Raw genomic sequence first — 22,514 nt, 5'->3', positions numbered from 1 at the left:
CCTTGCGCCACAACTACTGAGCCTGCGCTCTAGAGTCCACGAGCCACAACTACTGAGCCCACATGCCACATCTACTGAAGCCCAAGCGCTCTAGAGCCTGTGCTCCGCAGCAAGAGAAGCCCGCGCACCGCGATGAAGAGTAGCCCTGCTCGCCACAACTAGAGAAAGCCTGCGCACAGCAACGAAGACCCAACACAGCCAAAAATAATAAATAAATAAAAATAAATAAAAATTTTTTAAAAGGCATGAGAATGAGAAATACTGAATTCATGATAGTAGTTACTCCTAAGGGGAGGAAGAGTTCTTTAGGAAGTAGGGAGAGGGTGTTTCAGGAAGAAGTAGAAGATACAATAAACTGAGTTATGCAGTAGCTTGGCATTTAGCGGAATCAATAAAGGTTTAATGTTGCTGAATCGTCAAGTGAATGCAGGGTGGGGAGGTGAGAACAGTAGGAAGATAATGATATCAGGCAGGCGCACAGAGGTCCAGGAATAGCAGTCATGTTTGACTTTCTCCACCAGAATACGGGGAGCCAGGATGACGTCCAGATGGAACCCTTTGGCAGTATGGAAAGTAGATTGGAGGGGGGAAATGAGAGTAAGGATAAGTTAGGCAGCTATCGCCATGGCACTAACAAAAGATGATAAGAACCTAAAATTGGTCAACAGTAGTGTGCAGGAAAGGAGAGCATACCCAAGAGAAACTTTTGCACAGTGCACCCAGGGACACGCCCATCAACAGGAAAATGGGTGGAATTTGGTACAGCAATTAGATGAATAAATAACACCTATATGCAACAGCCTGGATGAACCTCAAAGTGTCCAGTGAAACAAGTTCCTGAATACTTCTAGAGAAACACATAAATCTTGTGAGATTCAGAAACAATCTAAACTTTTTTTCATCACACATATATATGATAAAGGTATATACATACGGGGATTCCCCTGGTGGTCCAGTGGGTAAGACTCCATGCTCCCAAGGCAGGGGACCCGGGTTCGATTTCTGGTAGAGGAACTAGATCCGCATGCATGCCCCAACGAAAAGATCTCGCGTGCTGCAACTAAGACCCTGCGCAGCCAAAATAAATAAATATGTATATTTTAAAGATACGTATATACATATGAAAGGAAATGATGACTACAAACCATGGTAATGATTTCTTTGGAAGACAGGGAACGAAAGGATGAATGTGTGTGTGTGTATATATATACGCATATACTGAGGGAGCCAGAAGGAGAGAGAAAAACGTCACTTATGGAGCAATGATGACAACGTATTATAACCAAGGATTTTGCTCAGTCTACTCTGTGTATTAAAGGTTCTAACAAAGAAAAGAAAAACAGATAAAACAGGAAAGCATATATTTTTCAGATATTTTGGAGGTAGAATCCGTACATTTCCTGACTGTTTTTCTTAGTGGTTTGAGATTCACTCTCCCAAGGTGAGCGGCCCCACGAGCGTTTCCTTCCTTCCAACGGAGAGACCAGGAGCAGCCGAAGATCAGCAGGCGCGAGCCAGGTTAGAACCGAGCCCCGGAAGTAGCGGACGAAGGGGGCGGGGTAAACAGGAAGGCGGGGCTAAACGGGGCTTTCTGGGAGCGGGGCTGCTGGGCAAGCGCAGTAGCGCGTCTCGCCGCCATGGGGGCGGTGCCGTCCAGTTAGCCGCTGGTGGTGGCGGCGACTTCCCCTCCGGAAGTCAGGTCCCCGCCTCTTGCCCCCACCCCGCTAGCTCGGCGGCGGAGGCAGCGGTTGTCCCTGCCTCTCCGCCTACTCCACCTCGGCCTACCCACCGGCCGGCGGTGTTGGCGGGGAGGGGGACAGTAGTTGTAGACGGCCGCCCCTGCCTCAGAGAAGGTGAGTTCCCGCCCCGGCAGCGGGGGCGGCCCAGGCGTTCAGCCCCTCGACCCCACGGCCCGGGAGAGGCCGGGCGGGCCCGGAGAGTACGCTCCCCTCTCCACCCGCCACCCCCGGAAACGGGCGCCGGGGCCCCCACACGGATCGCTGCCGGGGAAGCTGAGGTTGGAGCGGGAGAGAGGCGACCAGGCCGAGGCCGTGGATCTGAAGCGTCAGGGAGAGGGAAGGGGGTGATGAGGACACTCGGAGATCGAGGGGACAGAGACGAGGAGCGAAAAGGCTCCAGACGTGGAAGGGCGTAGACCCGCGCAGGGTGAAATCAACATCCTGGAAAGTAGCGACCTCACTCACACGTGGGGAGAAGTGGAGTTCGGAGTTCGGGGAGAGTAGGAAGTAAACACGCGAGCTTGAAGGTGCCGGGCCCTAGAGGAGAGAAGGGGGTGAGGCTTTTGAGGGATCACTTTGTAGAGTTTGCCCGGGTTTTTGAGGATAACGCCGTGTAAAACAAGCCTCTAAGATTTACAGCCCTATCTTGACAGTGGTCTGAGTTTTAATATGTACCTGCCCGCATCAAAGCTAATAAAGCAGGACATCGGGGCGGCGAAAACAGCTTTTATTCAGCAACTACTGACAGTAGGAAAAGAGCTGAGCTCCATTCCGATTTGCGCAGAGGTGTCCGGGGGGGTTTAAAGAGAAAACGTAGGAATGGGGCAAGGTGGAGCTCAAGTAGAGGCAGGGACGTGCAGAATTACAAAGGGTTGGGTAGTGTCCTTGCATCAGGCGAGCTGTGTCAGTTTGCTGGCAGTTACGGAAGTGAGGATTCTGTTTTCCCACAGGGACTGGGAGACAGGCCCTGTCCTTCCTGATGATGACACTGCAAAGGAATGGCTTCCAGATCCTTGAGAAAGACACTCCTAAGTTGTAGGAGGTACACACATACATCTCAGAGGGACAGAGCAAGGGTTCATAATCCCTTTTTAGTTAAGTACTAAAGAGCGGCCAGGGACCTGTCATCAGGTGTTGGCTAGAACAAACAGTAAATGTCTTTTGACAGCCCCAAGTTTTTCCAGATCTGAGCTCAAACTGGGGCTGGTTCATCCGAGGGCCGTAGCCACAGGCTGCTGGAGGCCAAGTTAAAGTTTGGTCAAGCCTTTGTGCAGAAGTTTGGAAGGAGTATATCTGCCTAGAGTTTTCACCAGCACATTTTCCCTAACACATAAAGCTATTTCTTGATCATCTCAATCTAAGAGATGTTTGAGTTTCTACAATTATTGTATACCTGCAAACAAACTGCTGGTTCCAAACCCTGGTTTAGGCTTTAAGGAAGTTTTGGAAAGGATTTTAGATGGTGGAGCTTGATCCCACTGCAGAAGATCTAGTAAAACATTACGCCATCTTCATAATTAATTTCTAGTATTTGCAGTGTTGCCTTATGTTGCTTTTTGTCTCCAGAGAGAAAGATGGTGGAAGCCAGAACATTGTTGGATAATTTAATTTCTTTTTTCCTGAGGGACAACAGTAAATATAGTAACTTCATTAAAATAATTTTTATTTTCATCCTCTTCCACAATATACTCTATTTTTGTGTGGTATTCGGTAATCTTTTATACCTTTCACTTGGAGGAATGGCAAACAGTAAAGTATTAGAAATTTCTTAAAACATTTTGTAAGAACTTTATATAAATTTTCCATTCACTAAAAATGGAAATTAGAATTTCATTGCAACCAAATGATGTTCCATTAAATCCCTTAGTGAAGACAACCTTTGGAAGACTAGATTTAGTGTCTTCAATCAACCTGGGTTAGTATGATTGTTAGGATATTAAAAAATAAAATCTCTTGAATTTTCTTTCGTACCAGATTTCCTGCCTTTCACTAACAAGTAAGCCTGAGCAGTTTATATGTGTCAAGACTACAATTCATTTTAGCTCCCATGGCCACATCACAGGAAGATTTGGAAACAGTTTCTTACAAAAAAAAAAAAAATACAGCTTTCTGCCAGACTTGGTTTTTTGCAATGACTTTGAATATGTGCAATTACTAAACACTTTAAATCAGTTCACACGACGCTAGCAGTTACTTTTCTATACTGCTTCAAGGTGGTATGAGAATACTGGAATAGGAGTCTTGACTGTTAAGTTCTAATGCTAATTTCTTAACTAGCTGTATGACCCTAAGTCCCAAACTTCCTGGACTTGAGTTTTGTCATCTGTGGGGAGGGGAGTTGGACTAGCCCAACTGAGTGGTTCTCAAATCAGGGGTGCTTTTGCCCCACCCCCTCCTCAGAGGACATTTAACAGTGTTTGGAGCCTTTTTTTTTTTCCCCTTGGTTTTTGCCACTGGACAAGAAAGGGCTTGGTGATTACAGGTGCTACTGGCATCTACTTGGTATAGGCCAGAGCTGCCGCAAACAACCTAAAATGCACAGGCCACCAACACAAACAACAAAGGATTATCCTACTGAAAACGTCAGTAATGTCGAGGTTGAGGAAGTCTGCACTAACTAAACTGAGCTCCTTGACAGCTCTAAAATGGTGAACTGATTTTGCTGCTCCATACTGGTATTCTTTCCATGGCCTGGCTGTGTACTAGAACAGCAATTCATAAAACATGAAACTTTGACCTCTAATGGCCATCAAATGACATTCAAAGACTAATGAAGTCTGTTGAGTTGTGCTTGAGACCACTAGGATTTGAAAAACAAAATACAACTTGTTACCTAAAAATTACCTCTTGTCGCTTTGAGTAAATATCCTATTAACTTTTCAGTTAACTGCTACTTAACACATGGTAAATATTTGATATGCTGTTTAAAACACTAGTAGGAGTAGGACCCAAGGTATTTTTAGTTTAGATATTTATAAAAGCCTAACGTAATTGCCAATATAATAGTACATGAACAAGAAGAGAAAAAAAAATTGCTTAGTACTTGGCCAGTATCTTTTTTTTTTTTCTTAAAAGACTATTTTAGGAGATTCCCCCAAAAGGTATCAAAGAATTGGCATGCTTCCAGTTATTAAAATTCCACTCTCACTTTCAAGATCCTGATACTATTAAAACTGCAGATCCATTTTCACCTATAGCTGTAACACTCTTATAAGGAGCTCCTCTGTATTGGGCTTGATAATAAACAAAGGTCAGTAAGGATTAAAAATTAGCAATCAAAAAAAAAATTAGCAATCAGGGAATATATAGATGGTGTAAGATTATAAATAGGAAATTGAGAAATTAAACTCAATCACAAAAACCCAAAGAAATACCACATGACCAGACTTATATGAAAAGAAATATGCATTGCATTTATGGTCAAGGGAAAGATTTTCCAGGACACTTTGTAATTCATTCAGTCAAGTTTCTCAGATATTTTTGATAGTTAAAAACGTTCTATTGAGGGGCTTCCCTGGTGGCGCAGTGGTTGAGAGTCCGCCTGCTGATGCAGGGGACACGGGTTTGTGCCCCGGTCCGGGAGGATCCCACATGCTGCGGAGCAGCTGGGCCCGTGAGCCATGGCCGCTGGGCCTGCGCGTCCGGAGCCTGTGTTCTGCAGCGAGAGAGGCCACAACAGTGAGGGGCCCGCGTACCACAAAAAAAAAAAAAAAATGTTCTACTGAGTAATAATATTCCTAAGAAATCAGTAAAAACAAAACCACAGCAAACAGTTCTTGCTTATCTGCTTTTTAGGAAAAAAAATTAGACTCTTTTTAAGAATGAAGAACATTTCTGAATTCTTATTGAATCATAAATCCATTTACATAGCAATTGCCAAAAATGTTCCTTTGTTTTCTTGACAGTAAGCAGAGATTCGAGTCAACTGACAGAAAATCTAGCTAACAGCCCTTCTTACAGTTATTCAGAAAACAGTTAGAGCTCCTACTATGGACCAGGTACTGTGTGTTAGGACAAGAGCATTCACAGACCCATTCACGTTTACTGATCTTTTAGGAGGACTGGCATGTATTTGGTGGCATTCTGAGATAGGATGTCTGCCATGGGTCCAAGTAAAACTAATTTCACAAGCAAGAGCCTTGAGCTAGCTAGCCATAGATTACATATAATTATTGATGTTCAAAGGTTTAGTTTAAGTTAAGACATATATTTTATGTTAAGTATGTAACTAGTGCCTGTAATTAATGATTTTGTTAATTTCTTTGTATTTTGTCATTGGAAATATGCCATAGTAAATCCTCAGTTACTTTTATGGTTGTAGTATTAGTGTAAAATAGCTAGAGCTTGGCAAACTCATAGGTCACATACTAATCTCATTTCCTGAAAAGGCAAGGTTAATAACTAACACAGTTAAGAATATTCATGATGCTAACAGGTACACGCTGCATCTCTCAAAACTTCTTAAATGGGATTTGACCCTCAAAGTCAAAACAAAAAGAAAGAAAACAGCATACTTTGGTTAATGGTTTCTTTGGGGTTTTTTTTGTTATTTTTGGCCGCACCACTCGGCATGCAGAATCTTATTAGTTCCCCAACCAGGGATCGAACCTGTGCCCCCTGCAGTGGAAGCGCAGAGTCCTAACCACTGGACCACCAGGGAAGTCCCAGCATACTTTGGTTAAGATAACAGAATCAGTTACCTAGTCTCCTAAAACTTAGTACTGTGTTCTACTTAGTCTTTCCTAAGATTATAATGGTATTAAAAGATGGCAAATCTCAAGAGCCAGGAACAAGGCAAGGATATCCATCCTTACCACTTCTTTTCAGTATTGTACTAGAGGCCCTAACCAGTATAGTCAGACAAGAAAAAGAAAAACGTTTACAGATAGGAGAGGAAGAAATCACACTGTCTTTATTTGCAGATACTATGATCATCTATGGAGAAAACCCCAAGGAATTTTGGGAAATGCTACTAGAATAAGAAGTGAGTTTATCATAAAGGACACGAAATACAAGGTCAATATACAAATCCAATAGTATTTCTAAATGTTAGCAACAAGCAATTAGACATTGAGATTTTTTAAAAAATACTATTTACTATTGCATCAAAAACCAAAATACTTTTGGATAACTTTAACAAAGTACAGTGAATGCTACATCATTGCTGAGCGAAAGAAGATGCAAATAGTGGGGAAAATTGTCTTTTAATGCTTCTTAGTGAACTAAGTTTAAAAGTATAGGACCATGCCATTAATTTGGTATATTTATTAAAGAGGAAGAATTTATTAAAGGGAACCTAATTACACCTAAAACTTAGCAAATTAACCTTCCTAATTTTGCTCAAACATTTTTTTCTTAAGTGATTAAAGATATTTAATAAATATTTTTAAAACCTTTATGCTGTACTATGTTTTAATACCATGTCACAACACAAATCAAATAATGTGCTGTGGGCGTGAAAAATTTTAGTAAATTTTTCACTCAAATTGAGTTGATTTGCTCGTTCAACCTATTAAACCTATTGAGGCATATTAAAAACATTTCATACAATGCAAAAGTTAAATTCAGGTTTTGCTATTTCTAAAAGGGTGGTTGGAATGTAACAGATTCTCTCTGACAGGTCTAGAATTAGGAAAAGTGGAGTGGTTCTTAGTATTTTATTAAGATATGAAGCATTTTTAAGACAGTTTTGAATTACGAGTAATTCATACTCTTCATGTGTTTCATATTTAACTCAGTAGTTCACGTGCAGTGTTTTTATTACTTTAGCTTTTGCAATGGCTTTAGCTACTAATATTGAAATAAAAAAGACCAAACCTTGTACAGCAATTGAATAACAACGTGCATAGTTTCATTTCTCCAAAATAAAAGATTCCATTTTCTTTCTCTTTCCACTATGATATCTTTCCTGGAAGTAAATGGCATTGTGAGTGTTGGTCTATAACTAGGCTTGTGGTGTACAAATAGGAATGTCAAGTTTTCAGAATTTTGCTAGATTTTTTCCAAAAATTTTAGAAGGTACAACTGAAAAAATACTCCAGATTAGTTTCAGAAGAGACAAACTATTTCTTGCTTGAGACCTAATACCAGCTTGTGAATAGCCTGCGTGTTTCTGCTTGACACTCCATATTCTTTTAGACATTATATGTAGCAGACATTAACACAGAACGTAAACTGAAATCTTTATAAAGAGTTGGTTTAAAATCAGAGCAATCAGAAAAGATAATAAGGATCAAGTTGAACTTTCAGCTTTCATTAAAAAAAAAAAACACCAAAAAAACAAAGTCCCTCTGAAACATGAGTTAGCTTGAAATACAAAGAATAGATAGGTACTCCTGTCAGGCACTCCTGACCTGTTTACCCATAACCTTTTCTAGAATAATTGGTTGGGAAAACATTTCATTCTATCAGTTAAGTAGATGAAACCCTGAATAGCAATAAAAACAGCTCAGCTGTACAGCACTCAGTATGTGCCATGCACTCTTCTAAGCACTTTACATTTACTAATTTCCTTAAGACACACAACAACTCTGAGGTGTATGTTATATCCTGTGTTAGAGGTTGAGAAACTTGACCAAGGTCATATAACTAACAAATGCCAGAACTGACTCCAGAGTCCCTATGTCTGGCTCCTAGAAGCAGTGAGATAATTAACATAGTATGACAACCAGTAGTTCTGCATAGGTGACTCGAGCTTTGTTAGGTGGGTGATCTTTCTAGAAACAAAGCCAACACTTAAAACTCCAGTTTAACAAATTAAGGTAGAATTTTTTTTTCAAAACATTCATTATAGATCTTTAAGGTCCTCTCGTACACTTTACTGAGGTATACTTACAATAAACGACACTTATTTAAAGTGTACAGTTCAATGAGTTTTTGACAGGTGTATACTCCCATGAAACCACCTTCATAAATAAAATGCCGAATGTTTCCACCAACCCCAGCAGTTTCCTCCTGCCCCTTTACAGTCCATCCCTCCCTCCACCCCTGTCCCTGGCAACCACTAATCTGCTTTCTATCACTGTAGATTAGTTTGCATTTCTAGAACTTTTTATAAGTAGACTCATAGTAGGTACTCTTTTGTGTCTTACTCAACATGATGATTTTGCGATTCATCCATGTTGTGTGTCTTGCTATTTCGTTCATTTTTACAGCTGAATGATTCTGTTGTATGGATATACCACATTTTGTTTACCCATTCCCTTGTTGATAGACATTAGGGTTGTTTCAGTTTGGGGCTATTACAAATAAAGCTGCTGTGAATATTCATGTACAGGTCTTTGCATGGACATATGTTTTCAGTTCTCTTGGGCAAATACATATGAGTGAAATGACCGGATCATATAGTAGGTATTTAACTTTTAAAGAAATTGTCAGATTGTAAAGTTGTACCATTTTAAATTCTAACTAGTAGTGTATGGGAGTTCCAGTTGTTCAGCGTCCTTACCAACACTTGGTATTTTCAGTCCTTTTAATTTAGTCCTTCTGATGATGGTGTAGTATTATCTTCTGGTTTTAATTCGCATTTACTTAGCTGTTTATATATTTTTTTCTGAAATGTATGCTCAAATTGTTTGCCCATTTTAACTGAGTTTGTCTTATTATTGAGTCATAGAGTTCTTTATTTATTCTAGATATAAGTCCTTTGTCTGATGTATGAAATAAGAATGCGTTCCACCATTTTGTGGCTAACTTTTCATTTTTTTTAATGGAGAGCTGTGTAAAGCCCTGGAGATCAGAAAATATTTCAGGTTTTGTAAAAGCGGGGAAGTGGATTCCAGACGTGGAGAAGTTTTACATCAGTTGGAAAGGCAGCCAAGCATATCAGTTAATAACAGATTCTGGAGCCAGACTGCTCCTGTCATTTATTAACTGCAATCACAGACATGTTCCTTAACTTTTCTATGCCTCAGTTTCCTCATCTATTAACTATGAATAATAACAGTACTTAGCCCATAGGCTTCTTAGGAGGATAAAATTAGTTACTATTCTTAAGTGCTGAAATAGTACCTGGTACATGGTAAGGGCAATGCTGGGGAAGTGTTACAGAACAAATTATTAATAGGTGACTTGTAAATGTAATACTTTGAAGTGACCATAAAAGGCAATTTCAGGTTTATTAAAAGTACAAGTAATGCCATGCCTTATTTTCTTTTGTGAACCATCTGGTAGATCAGAGGAATGTGTGGGATCATATTCTTCAGTGAGGACCCTCAGTTTTCCGTGAGATTTTGGGGTATCCAGCAGTGTGCCAGGAGGTACTTGAAGTTTAAATGGCACATTTTATTTAAAGCTTAAGTTAAAACTTTTACATAAAATGGATGTTTTAAGACTAGAATTCAAGAAGTTCATGAGTTTTTAAGGTTAATCATGAAACTTGAAATACATCTTTCTGTGATTGATCTCTAGGCTGTATACTCCCTAGACCTCCAGGCAATAGGAGTTCACTTGTCTGACTGTATAGAATGCTTTGGTCAAAATGATTGAGATTGAGAACGATTGCTGTAGAAAGAATAGTTACAATTTAGGAAGACATGTCAAGTATTTTTCAAATATTAATAAAATGGAAAAATAAGACATTTATATAGTACAAATAGATTTGAATAATCAGACTCATAAGAAGGAAGATGGTGGGGAGGGCAGTGGAGAAGCATAGAGTGTTCACATAAAGATGCTGAATTTAATTTTGGAATAAACTCAGATTCTATGAAATTCTTAATGTCTTTCTTATTGGGAATGAATAGATCAATCCTAGATGAAGGAAAGAGGTGAATTCTTTGTAGCATGCCATAGGTATTATCTTACTGTCTTCCTACTTAAAGTTTTCACCAGTAACATGGATGAACACATAGACTGAATGCATATAAAAACTATGTGTGGGAAAAGTAGCAAATGTCAAGATTAAAACAATTTGAATTTTAAAGATCGTCAGAGGTAGGAATGGTGGCCTAAACCCATTACAAGATGAAGTGTAAAGTCCTGCATTTAGAGAAATTAGTCAATTACATTAAGTACCAGATGGGAAAAGACAGCCAATGTGGGGAGAGAGATGCTACCTCTGGGATTTTAGCGATTACAGAGGTCAGTAGAAGTCAGTAACATGTCTGCTGTAAGACACGAAGTACTAAGGCTGGATGCCCCAGATCATTTCCATAAAGTCCAGAGTTCTACTGGTGCCCTAATAACTTCTCCTTCAGAATGGTATTTTCTGGACTAAAAAATATATTACCATAGTAAATATCAGAGGCTTACTAGATGTTTTTATACTAAAATTGTCATTCTAATAAGCAAAAAGCCAGTACTTTAGCCTTGCAAGCACTTAGGAAATTAAGGTTTGAGATGGTATATGAAATGATATTCAGTTGAAGATTGAAAATATTACCCTGAATGTCTTACCTCCCTTTATTTTATTCATAGATACCACATTGAATGAGCAAAGACTGAACTTTTTACAGATACCTTTTGTAAAAGGTTTGTAAGGAATAGTGCCATAATTTGAATTGCAGTGGATTTCACATTATGAGGTAGGTTGAAAATAAAGGGCTTCTAAATTGTTAGTATTTTTTATACTGAAGCTGGTACTTTGACTTGAAAGCAAGCAAAACTCTTAAAAGTGTTAATTCAGATCAGATATATTAAAACTCATGAGTACTATCTTCAAATTCAGAGGTGTAAACTTTGGATCACTTTCTCTAAAATAAACAATATTATTTATTTTTCAAGGGTAAAATACATACTCAAAAGTTAGCTTTACTTTCAGATTTACAGGGAGCAAAATAAGAAATTGAAGATGCATTTTATGCATTTTCAGATGATTGATCTATGTTGATGTAATTCTAAACTTTGAATTATTTAATTGTTATAACAAGATTGTGTTTGGTTTCAGGTAAATGGGAGTGGAGTATTGGACAAAAAATAGATTTTTAAATCTCTGCATCATGGTTTTTAGCTCAGTTGTTGCACCGTGTCACTATTTGGGGAAAGTGCATGCTAAGAAACTGAAGCAATTAATGGGTGAATATGATCAAATTTCTCCACCAAGTTCTCAACCTGATAAGGGTAAGGTTCCATTCACCTCTTCATTGATCTCTGCACCATCTGTGATCTTTTGGGATTGGATTCTTTCACTCTGCGTGTCTTCAAGGTTCATCCACGTTGTACTATTTATTAGTATTTCATTCCTTTTTATTGCTGAATAATATTCCATTGTGTGAATTGCCACATTTTATTTATCCATTCATCAGTTGATGATCACTGAGTCATTTCTGCCTTTAGCTGTTAAGAATAGTGCTGCTGTGTACATTTTTGTACAACTTTTTGTGTGGACATAGATTTTCAGTCCTCTTGCGTTGAAACCTAAGAGTGAAATTGCTGGGGTTACGTGGTAACTCTATGTTTGACACTTTGAGGAACTGCCAAACTGTTTTCCAAAGTAGCTGCACATTTTATATTCGCACCAAGAATGAATGAAGTGGGACTTCCCTGGTGGCGCAGTGGTTAAGACTCCGTGCTCCCAATGCAGGGGGCCTGGGTTTGATCCCTGGTCAAGGAACTAGATCCCACATGCATGACGCAACTAAGGAGCCAGGCGAGCTGCAACTAAGGGGCTCGCAAGCCGCAACTAAGACCCGGCGCAACCAAATAAATTAAATTAAAAAAAAAAAAAGAATGAATGAAGTTTCCAGTTTTTCCTCCTTTTTGTCAACACTTATTATTATGTCTTTTTTTGGTCTTTTTTTATACAGCAGGTTCTTATGAGTTATCCATTTTATACATATTAGTGTATATATGTCAATCCCAATCTCCCAGTTCATCACACCACCACCCCACCACCACTTTCCCCCCTTGGTGTCCATACGTTTGTTCTCTACATCTGTGTTTCTATTTCTGCCCTGCAAACAGGTTCATCTGTACCGTTTTTCTAGGTTCCACATATATGCGTTAATATGTGATATTTGTTTTTCTCTTTCTGACTTACTTCACTCTGTATGACAGTCTCTAGATCCATCCATGTCTCTGCAAATGACCCAATTTAGTTCCTTTTTATGGCTGAGTAGTACTCCATTGTATATATATACCACATCTTCTTTATCCATTCGTCTGTCGATGGGCATTTAGGTTGCTTCCATGACCTGGCTATTGTAAATAGTGCTGCAGTGAACATTGGGGTGCATGTGTCTTTTTGAATTACAGTTTTCTGTGGTTATATGCCCAATAGTGGGATTGTTGGGTCATATGGTAATTCTATTTTTAGTTTGTTGTTTTTTTTTTTTTTTTGCGGTACGTGGACCTCTCACTGTTGTGGCCTCTCCCGTTGCGGAGCAACAGGCTCCGTACGCACAGGCTCAGCGTCCATGGCTCACGGGCCTAGCCGCTCCACAGCATGTGGGATCTTCCCAGACCAGGGCATGAACCTGTATCCCCTGCATCGGCAGGCGGACTCTCAACCACTGCGCCACCAGGGAAGCCCTATTTTTAGTTTTTTAAGGAACCTCCATACTGTTCTCCATAGTGGCTGTATCAATTTGCATTCCCACCAATAGTGCAAGAGGGTTCCCTTTTCTCCACACCCTCTCTAGCATTTGTTGTTTGTAGATGTTCTTATGATGCCCATTCTAACTGGTGTGAGGTGATACCTCATTGTAGTTTTGATTTGCATTTCTCTAATAATTAGTGATGTTGAGCATCCTTTCATGTGTTTGTTGGCCATCTGTATGTCTTCTTTGGAGAAATGTATATTTAGGTCTTCTGCCCATTTTTGGATTGGGTTGTTGTTTGTTTTTTAATATTGAGCTGCATGAGCTGTTTATATATTTTGGAGATTAATCCTTTGTCCGTTGATTCGTTGGCAAATATTTTCTCCCATTCTGAGGGTTGTCTTTTCATCTTGTTTGTAGTTTCCTTTGCTTTGCAAAAGCTTTTAAGTTTCATTAGGTCCCATTTGTTTATTTTTGTTTTTATTTCCATTACTCTAGGAGGTGGATCAAAAAAGATCCTGCTGTGATTTATGTCAAAGAGTGTTCTTCCTATGTTTTCCTCTAAGAGTTTTATAGTGTCCGATCTTACATTTAGGTCTCTAATCCATTTTTAGTTTATTTTTATGTATGGTGTTAGGGAGTGTTCTAATCTCATTCTTTTACATGTAACTAGCTGTCCAGTTTTCCCAGCACCACTTATTGAAGAGACTGTCTTTTCTCCATTGTATATCCTTGCCTCCTTTGTTATAGATTAGTTGACCATAGGTGCGTGGGTTTATCTCTGGGCTTTCTATCTTGTTCCATTGATCTATATTTCTGTTTTTGTGACAGTACCATATTGTCTTGATTACTGTAGCTTTGTAGTATAGTCTGAAGTCAGGGAGTCTGATTCCTCCAGCTCCGTTTTTTTTCCCTCAAGACTGCTTTAGCTATTCAGGATCTTTTGTGTCTCCATACAAATTTTAAGATTTTTTGTCCTAGTTATGTAAAAAGTGCCTTTGGTAATTTGATAGGGATTGCATTGAACCTGTAGATTGCTTTGGGAGTATAGTCATTTTCACAATATTGATTCTTCCCATCCAAGAACATGGTATATCTCTCCATCTGTTGGTATCATCTTTAATTTCTTTCATCAGTGTCTTATACTTTTCTGCATACAGGCCTTTTGTCTACCTAGGAAGGTTTATTCCTAGGTATTTTATTCTTTTTGTTTCAGTGGTAAATGGGAGTGTTTCCTTAATTTCTCTTTCTGATCTTTTGTTGTTAGTGTATAGGAATGCGAGAGATTTCTGTGCATTAATTTTGTATCCTGCAACTTTACCAAATTCATTGATTAGCTCTAGTAGTTTTCTGGTGGCATCTTTAGGATGCTCTATGTGTAGTGTCATGTCATCTGCAGGCAGTGACAGTTTTACTTCTTCTTTTGCAATTTGTATTCCTTTTATTTCTTTTTCTTCTCTGATTGCCATGGCTAGGACCTGCAAAGCTATATTGAATAATAGTGGCAAGAGTGGACATCCTTGTCTTGTTTCTGATCTTAGAGGAAATGCTTTTAGTTTTTCACCATTGAGAATGATGTTGCTGTGGGTTTGTCATATATGGCCTTTATTATCTTGAGGTAGGTTCCCTCTATGCCCACGCTCTGGAGAGTTTTTATCATAAATGGGTGTTGAATTTTGTCAAAAGCTTTTTCTGATCTATTGAGATGATCATATGGTTTTTCTTCTTCAATTTGTTAATATGGTGTATCACATGGATTGATTTGCATATATTGAAGAATCCTTGCATCCCTGGGATAAATCCCACTTGATCACAGTGTATGATCCTTTTAATGTGTTGTTGGATTCCGTTTGCTAGTATTTTGTTGAGGATTTTTGCATCTATATTCATCAGTGATATTAGTCTGTAATTTTCTTTTTTTGTAGTATCTTTGTCTGGTTTTGGTATCAGGGTGATGGTAGCCTTATAGAATGAATTTGGGAGTTTTCCTTCCTCAACAGTTTCACCTGTGAAGCCATCTGGTCCTGGACTTTTGTTTGTTGGAAGATTTTTAATCACAGTTTCAATTTCATTACTTGTGATTGGTCTGTTCATATTTTCTATTTCTTCCTGGTTCAGTTTTAGAAGGTTATACCTATGTGTCTATACCTTTCCAAGGATGTGTCTATTTCTTCCAGGTTGTCCATTTTATTGGCATAGAGTTGCTTGTAGTAGTCTCTTAGGATGCTTTGTATTTCTGCAGTGTTTGTTGTAACTTCTCCTTTTTCATGATTTGAGTCCTCTCCCTCTTTTTCTTGATGAGTCTGGCTAATGGTTTATCAATTTTGTTTATCTTCTCAAAGAACCAGCTTTTAGTTTTATTGATCTTTGCTATTGTTTTCTTTGTTTCTATTTCATTTATTTCTGCTCTGATCTTTATGAGTTCTTTCCTTCTACTAACTTCGGGTTTTGTTTGTTCTTCTTTCTCTAGTTCCTTTAGGTGTAAGTTTAGATTGTTTGTTTGAGATTTTTATTGTTTCTTGAGGTAAGCTTATATTGCTATAAACTTCCCTCTTAGAACTGCTTTTGCTGCATCCCATAGGTTTTGGATCGTCATGTTTTCATTGTCATTTGTCTCTAGGTAGTTTTTGATTTCCTCTTTGATTTCTTCAGTGATCTCTTGGTTATTTAGTAACGTATTGTTTAGCCTCCATGTGTTTGTTTTTTTACATTTTTTCCCCTGTAATTGATTTCTAATCTCATAGCGTTGTGGTCAGAAAAGATGCTTGATATGATTTCAATTTTCTTAAATTTACTGAGGCTTGATTTGTGACCCAAGATGTGATCTATCCTAGAGAATGATCCATGAGCACTTGAGAAGAAAGTGTAATCTGCTATTTTTGGATGGAATGTCCTATAAATGTCAGTTAAATCTATCTGGTCTATTGTGTTATTTAAAGCTTGTGTTTCCTTATGAATTTTCTGTTTGGATGATCTGTCCATTGATGTAAGTGAGGGGTTAAAGTCCCCCATTATTATTGTGTTACTGTCAATTTCCTCTTTTATAGCTGTTAGTGGTTACCTTATGTATTGAGGTGCTCCTATGTTGGGTCTATATATATTTATAATTGTTATATCTTCTTCTTGGATTGATGCCTTGATCATTATGTAGTGTCCTTCCTTGTCTCTTGTAACATTCTTTATTTTAAAGTCTCTTTTATATGACATGAGTATTGCTACTCCAGCTTTCTTTTGATTTCCATTTGCATGGAATATCTTTTTCCATCCCCTCACTTTCAGTCTGTATGTGTCCCTAGGTCTGAAGTGGATCTCTTGTAGACAGCATATATATGGGTCTTGTTTTTGTATCCATTCAGCCAGTCTGTGTCTTTTCGTTGGAGTGTTTAATCCATTCACATTTAAGGTAATTATTGATATGTATGTTCCTATTACCGTTTTCTTAATTGTTTTGGGTTTGTTTTTGTAGGTCATTTTCTTCTCTTGTGTTTCCCACTTAGAGAAGTTCCTTTAGCATTTGTTGTAAGCTGGTTTGGTGGTGCTGAATTCTCTTAGCTTTTGCTTGTCTGTAAAGCTTTTGATTTCTCCATCAAATCTGAGTGAGATCCTTGCCAGGTAGAGTAATCTTGGTTGTAGGTTCTTCCCTTTCATCACTTTAAGTATATCTTGCCACTTCCTTCTGGCTTGTAGAGTTTGTGCTGAGAAATCAGCTGTTAACCTTATGGGAGTTCCCTTGTATGTTATTTGTCATTTTTCCCTTGTTGCTTTCAATAATTTTTCTTTGTCTTTAATTTTTGTCAGTTTGCTTACTATGTGTCTCAGCGTGTTTCTCCTTGGGTTTATCCTGCCTGGGACTCTCTGTGCTTCCTGGACTTGGGTGGCTGTTTCCTTTCCCATGTTAGGGAAGTTTTTGACTATAATCTCTTCAAATATTTTCTCGGGTCCTTTCTCTCTCTCTTCTCCGTCTGGGACCCCTATAATGTGAATGTTGGTGAGTTTAATGTTGTCCCAGAGGTCCCTTAGGCTGTCTTCATTTCTTTTAATTCTTTTTTCTTTATTCTATTCCGTGGCAGTGAATTCCACCATTCTGTCTTCCAGGTAGGTCACTTATCCGTTCTTCTGCCTCAGTTATTCTGCTATTGATTCCTTCTAGTGTATTTTTCATTTCAGTTATTGTATTGTTCATCTCTGTTTGTTTGTTCTTTAATTCTTCTAGGTGTTTGTTCTTTAATTCTTCTAGGTCTTTGTTAAACATTTCTTGCATCTTCTCAATCTTTGCCTCCATTCTTTTTCCAAGATCCTGGATCATCTTCACTATCATTATTCTGAATTCTTTTTCTGGAAGGTTGCCTATCTCCACTTCATTTAGTTGTTTTTCTGGGGTTTTACCTTGTTCCTTCATCTGGTACAATGTCCTCTGTCTTTTCATTTTGTCTATCTTTCTGTGAATGTGATTTTCCTTCCGCAGGCTGCAGAATCATAGTTTTTCTTGCTTCTGCTGTCTGCCCTCTGGTGGATGAGGCTATAAGCTTATAGGATAGATGATTGCTACAGGGGCTCTTTCTTGATCTGTGTCTCAACAAGTGGCACCTCTCTGTCTTTTTGATTATAGCCAGCCTAGCGGCTATGAGGTGAAATCTTTTTATTATAAAACATATTTAAACATATAAGGAGAGAAAGCAGTATTATGAACGCTCATGCACCCACCATCCAGTTTTAACAATTATCAGCATCTTTTTAATCTTATTAGTGACTTTTAACAGTTTTATTGAGGTATAGTTGACATACAGTAAACTGTATGTATTCCAGGTATACAATTTGATAGGTCTTGAGAGGTGTATATACCCATAAAATGATCACCACAATTAAGATAGTAAACATATCCATACCCACAAAAGTGCCATTTACAATCGCTCCCTCCTACTTTTTCCTGCCTCATCCCCAAGCAACCACTGTGTTACTACAGGTTAGTTTCCATTTTCAAGAGCTTTATATATACGGAATAATATAGTATGTACTCTTTTGTCAGGCTTCTTTCATTCAGCATGATGATTTTGAGATTCATCTGTTTCAAGTGTATCAATAATCTATTCCTTTTTATCATTGATTCCATTCTATAGAGATACCACTATTTGATTTATGCATTCACCTGTTGATCAATATTTGGGTTTTTTTTTTTTTTCCTTTCCAGGGCTATTACAAATAACACTGCTATGAACATTCATGTATAAGCCTTTATGTGGACATATACTTCCTTTTCTTTTGGATAAATATCTAGGAGTGGAATAACTGGATCGTATGTGAGGTGTATATTTAACTTCCTCAGAAACTACCAGACTGTCTTCCAAGTAGTTGTATCATTTTACATCCCTACCAGCACTGTATGAGAATTCCAGTTGTTGCACATCGTCACCAGTCTCTTTAATTTCAGTCATTCTAGTGAGTGTGAAGTAGTACCTTTTTGTGCTTTTAATTGACATTTACTTGATGACGAATGACACTGAGCATCTTTCATTTGTTTATTGTCCATTTGTATATATTCTTTTCTGAAGTGTCTGTTCAAATTTTTTTACCCATATTTAATCAATTATTTGTTACATTATTTTGCTCTAGTCAGAATTTTTATACTGTTTGAGTAGAATAAGGGCTGAATTTTCTGACTCACCAAATTAGGCTTCATTTAGATTTTCTTTTTAATCTCAAATTGCCAGTAAAGCTAGCTGATCACTAGTGACTCTAGATTTTGCTCTCAGACTTGTTCTGTTAATGGACAGGAATGTGTGATTCTACATGGGTTACGCTGCCTCCTAATTTTTGGAAATAAAGTACAACACAAAAATATCTAGCGCATTATCATCTCATAGTGAGTACCTTTTCTGCTAGATTTGTAACGCAGGATTTGAGGTGGGGGGAGAGAAAGAGAAATGGTAGTTGTACTGCCCCCACCTGCCAAAAGAAATTTAAACAAGCAAACAAAGACTAGCATTATCTGATTTAAATTTCTTTTGCAACTTTTCTCTACATTTAAATCCTAGCCCCTCTCAGCTGTCACCTCCATTTCCTTCCTTACCCCTCCCACCAGTGCTTTAATAGAGAACAAACCAGAAGGCATTCTAGAATGCTTTTTTCACCAATCAGAAGTAATGGAATGAAATCCAAGACCCTGTTCGGAAGATACGGAACTCTTGTCCCTTGTCTTTCCTCATGCCCTGTACCTACGATTAGTTTTGTCTCGTAGCTGAATTTCTAATTTCCAGCATTCCCAAACCATTTTACAAACATCCTTTTATTATTAAGTCTTAAAATACTCTAGTCAGGTGAGTATATGTGTTCATTTTATTTTGTGTGAGTAAACAGAAGATTTTTAAAGATCAAATTACTTCTCTATGGTTTATTTCTTTTCTTAGACAACAGTATACAAAAAATTGACTATTCTGAACTTTAGAAATTGTTTGAACATTCAGATCAGGACAGTCACCATGGATGTGTAAGTTGTTGTATCCCTAATTCCTTACGTTTTTAGCCCTACAAAAGAATTCTATATGTCAGCTCCTTTCTACCCTCTTCATCCCACTTCTGAGAAAGATAAAATTATTTGTGAGTGGCCTAGGCAGTATTTGACCTTTCTGATACTCCTTTTTGGCATTTAATGTCATGATGTTTAACTTTCATGCCAAAGTAGTTTTAATTTGTTTGGGCTTCTTTATTTTGTTTTTTGAGACTCTTCTCAAGAGTAAAGGAAATATTCAGCATAAAATAATATAGTAAGAAGAATATTCTCCCATCTTCTCTACAGAGAATCCCTTGTCAACCTAATGAATCGTTCAAAGAAGACATCTGACTCTTTTCAAGATGAACTTGAAGATTATATCAAAGTGCAGAAAGCCAGAGGCTTAGAGCCAAAGACTTGTTTCAGAAAGATGAGAGAGGATTATTTGGAAACCTGTGGATACAAAGAAGAGGTTGATTCTAGACCCAGGTGTAGAATGTTTGATCAAAGACTCCCTTATGAACCCATCCGGACCTACCGAAGACCATGCAATATCTCACAAGCAGTGGAGAAGCAGTTACCTCTGTGGCTACCAGCTCATGACAGCAGGCTGAGACTAGACTCCCTGAGCAACTGTCAATTCACCAGGGACTGTTTCTCAGGAAAACCAGTAGCCCTGAACTTTAGTCAGCAAGAGTATAACTGTAGCTCATACAGTGTAGAATCTGGAGTTTACAGGCACCTCTCCTTAGAAAACAGTACCAGTGCCCATCAAGCTAGTTATAAACAGATACATCAGAAGAGAAAAAGGCACCCAGAGGAAGGCCAGGAAAAGCCAGAAGAGGAGCGGCCCAAGCATAAGAGGAAGAAAGCTTATGAGGAAATAGATTTAGACAAACACAAGAGCATCCAAAGAAACAAAACAGAGGCGGAAACAGTCAGAGTCAGTACAGAAAAGCCTAAGAACCAAAAGGAGAAAAAAAGCCGAGATGTAGCCTCTAAGAAAGAGAAACGTAAGCGTAGAAAAGAGAAAAAGGAACAAGGGAAAGAAAGGACAGAAGAGGAGATGCTTTGGGACCAGTCTATCCTTGGATTTTGAAGCTCTTGGTTCTCCTGAGGTTAAACTGAAAAAATAGTTGAGGAGCTTGGTTTTACGATGTCCACGTTCATATCGCTCTTTTCATGTGAACAGGTACAGAGCCTAAGTGAACAGAAAACATTTAATGTACTTGCTCTCCAACATGGAAATTACTTTTCTTCTCTTCTAAAATCATTACTACATTTTTCTTATGCATAATGTAATTTCCCTTAATGAGGGTGGCTCTGCTTTTATTCATCAAATTGCTATGATGGTGGAAGTATTTTTCCCTTGGGAGGTCATTTATTTTAAATTGGAGGATTAATAGGCTTTACAGAATCTATTTCTTGATTGGCTTTTAGTTTGGGGTGGGTGTTTTTATATGTCTGTGAAGCAGTTTAGATTGATTTTTTTTTTCCTTCGCTAGATCTAACTTGCAGTATATTTTCTAGGTTGGAAAGTGGAAAATGACATACATTATAATAAGCTTAAGTTACATACAGTTTTAAATGTTTCAAGAAGTCTTGATACAAAATCAGTTTCTATTCTGGAAATGTTTATAATATAATAAAGTTCTAATTTCTACAGTTTTTTTTTGTTTTCTAATTTCTGCATTTTTGAGCACACAGTGATGTGTTCCTATTCAACGAAGATGTTCTTTGGGAAGAGCAATAACTGAGCATATATAAACCCACTTTTTAGGGCAGAAATCTGAACGACCACAATTTTTCCAAATAGTTGAAATTGGGGAATTTATAAGAAAATGCCATTAGAGGGACTTCCCTGGCAGTCCCGTGGTTAAGAATCTGAGCTTCCACTGCAGGGGGACAGGTTCCAACCCTAGTCAGGGAACAAAGATCCCCCATGGTGTATGATGTGGCAAAAAAAAAAAAAAAGCCATTGGAATATTCTTTCCTGACCAGTGTTTTCATTCTGATAATCCACTTTTTTACGATAAGCATATCAAGTGTTTGAGCACTGCTATTTTGTTGTAGAAAGAGTGGTGACCTGGGAATCTGAATCCCAGGATTCTAGACTCAACTATGCCATCAAGTTGTTATGTGACTTTGGGGAATTCACTTTATTTTCCTCATTATCAAATATACCTAGAAGGACTGGCCTCTAAAATGCTTTGGATAACAGCAAGATGCTGTGATATGAAAACTCTCTTTGCATTCTACAATGTTGTGCTTACATGTTTATTGTAATATTAACTTTAAAATTACTTTGCTTAAATTATTTTTAATCATATATATTCCCTTCCCCTACTCAACCCTCTGCATGTAACCAGTCTCACCACCCTTGCTAGGCTGCTGCCTTACTCAGCTCTGACACCTCTCTGGGTCCCCACCTTGCCTAGCTTCCTACCTCCGTGGGTCCCAAATAGCAAAGAAGAAAGGAAGGAGGGCTTCCCCAGTGGCACAGTGGTTAAGAATCCGCCTGCCAATGCAGGGGACATGGGTTCAAGCCCTGGTCCAGGAAGATCCCACATGCCACAGAGCAACTAAGCCCGTGCGCCGCAACTACTGAGCCTGCGCTCTAGAGCCCGTGAGCCACAACTACTGAACCCGCATGCCACAACTACTGAGACTGCGTGCCACAACTACTGAAGCCTGCGCGCCTAGAGCCCGTGCTCCGCAACAAGAGAAGCCACCACAATGAGAAGCCCGCGCACTGCAACGAAGAGTAGCCCCTGCTCGCCACAACTAGAGAAAGCCCGCACGCGGCAACAA

The 22,514-nt window shown here is 38.6% G+C and overlaps 1 protein-coding gene across 2 annotated transcripts; it reads left to right on the top strand.

Annotated features, from left to right (window-relative positions):
* Positions 1–1,725: 1,725 nt before the first annotated feature.
* KRCC1 (lysine rich coiled-coil 1) lies at positions 1,726–21,910 on the top strand. 2 transcript variants are annotated; one of them, XM_082851966.1, is made up of 4 exons: positions 1,726–1,853; positions 11,157–11,263; positions 11,626–11,798; positions 20,010–21,909. In XM_082851966.1, exon 4 carries the CDS (start codon positions 20,029–20,031, stop codon positions 20,800–20,802), a length of 774 nt encoding a protein of 257 aa, XP_082708092.1. In that variant the 5' UTR covers positions 1,726–1,853; positions 11,157–11,263; positions 11,626–11,798; positions 20,010–20,028; the 3' UTR covers positions 20,803–21,909. The 2 variants fall into 2 exon arrangements, with proteins under 2 accessions (XP_082708092.1, XP_082708091.1); XM_082851965.1 differs by lacking the exon at positions 11,626–11,798 and having other exon boundaries at positions 20,010–21,910.
* The last annotated feature ends 604 nt before the right edge of the window (positions 21,911–22,514 follow it).

This window comes from Leucopleurus acutus (genome assembly GCF_964270905.1).
Source record: "Leucopleurus acutus genome assembly, chromosome: 12".
Lineage (NCBI taxonomy): Eukaryota > Metazoa > Chordata > Mammalia > Artiodactyla > Delphinidae > Leucopleurus > Leucopleurus acutus.
This window is presented reverse-complemented; position numbering and strand designations above follow the sequence as displayed.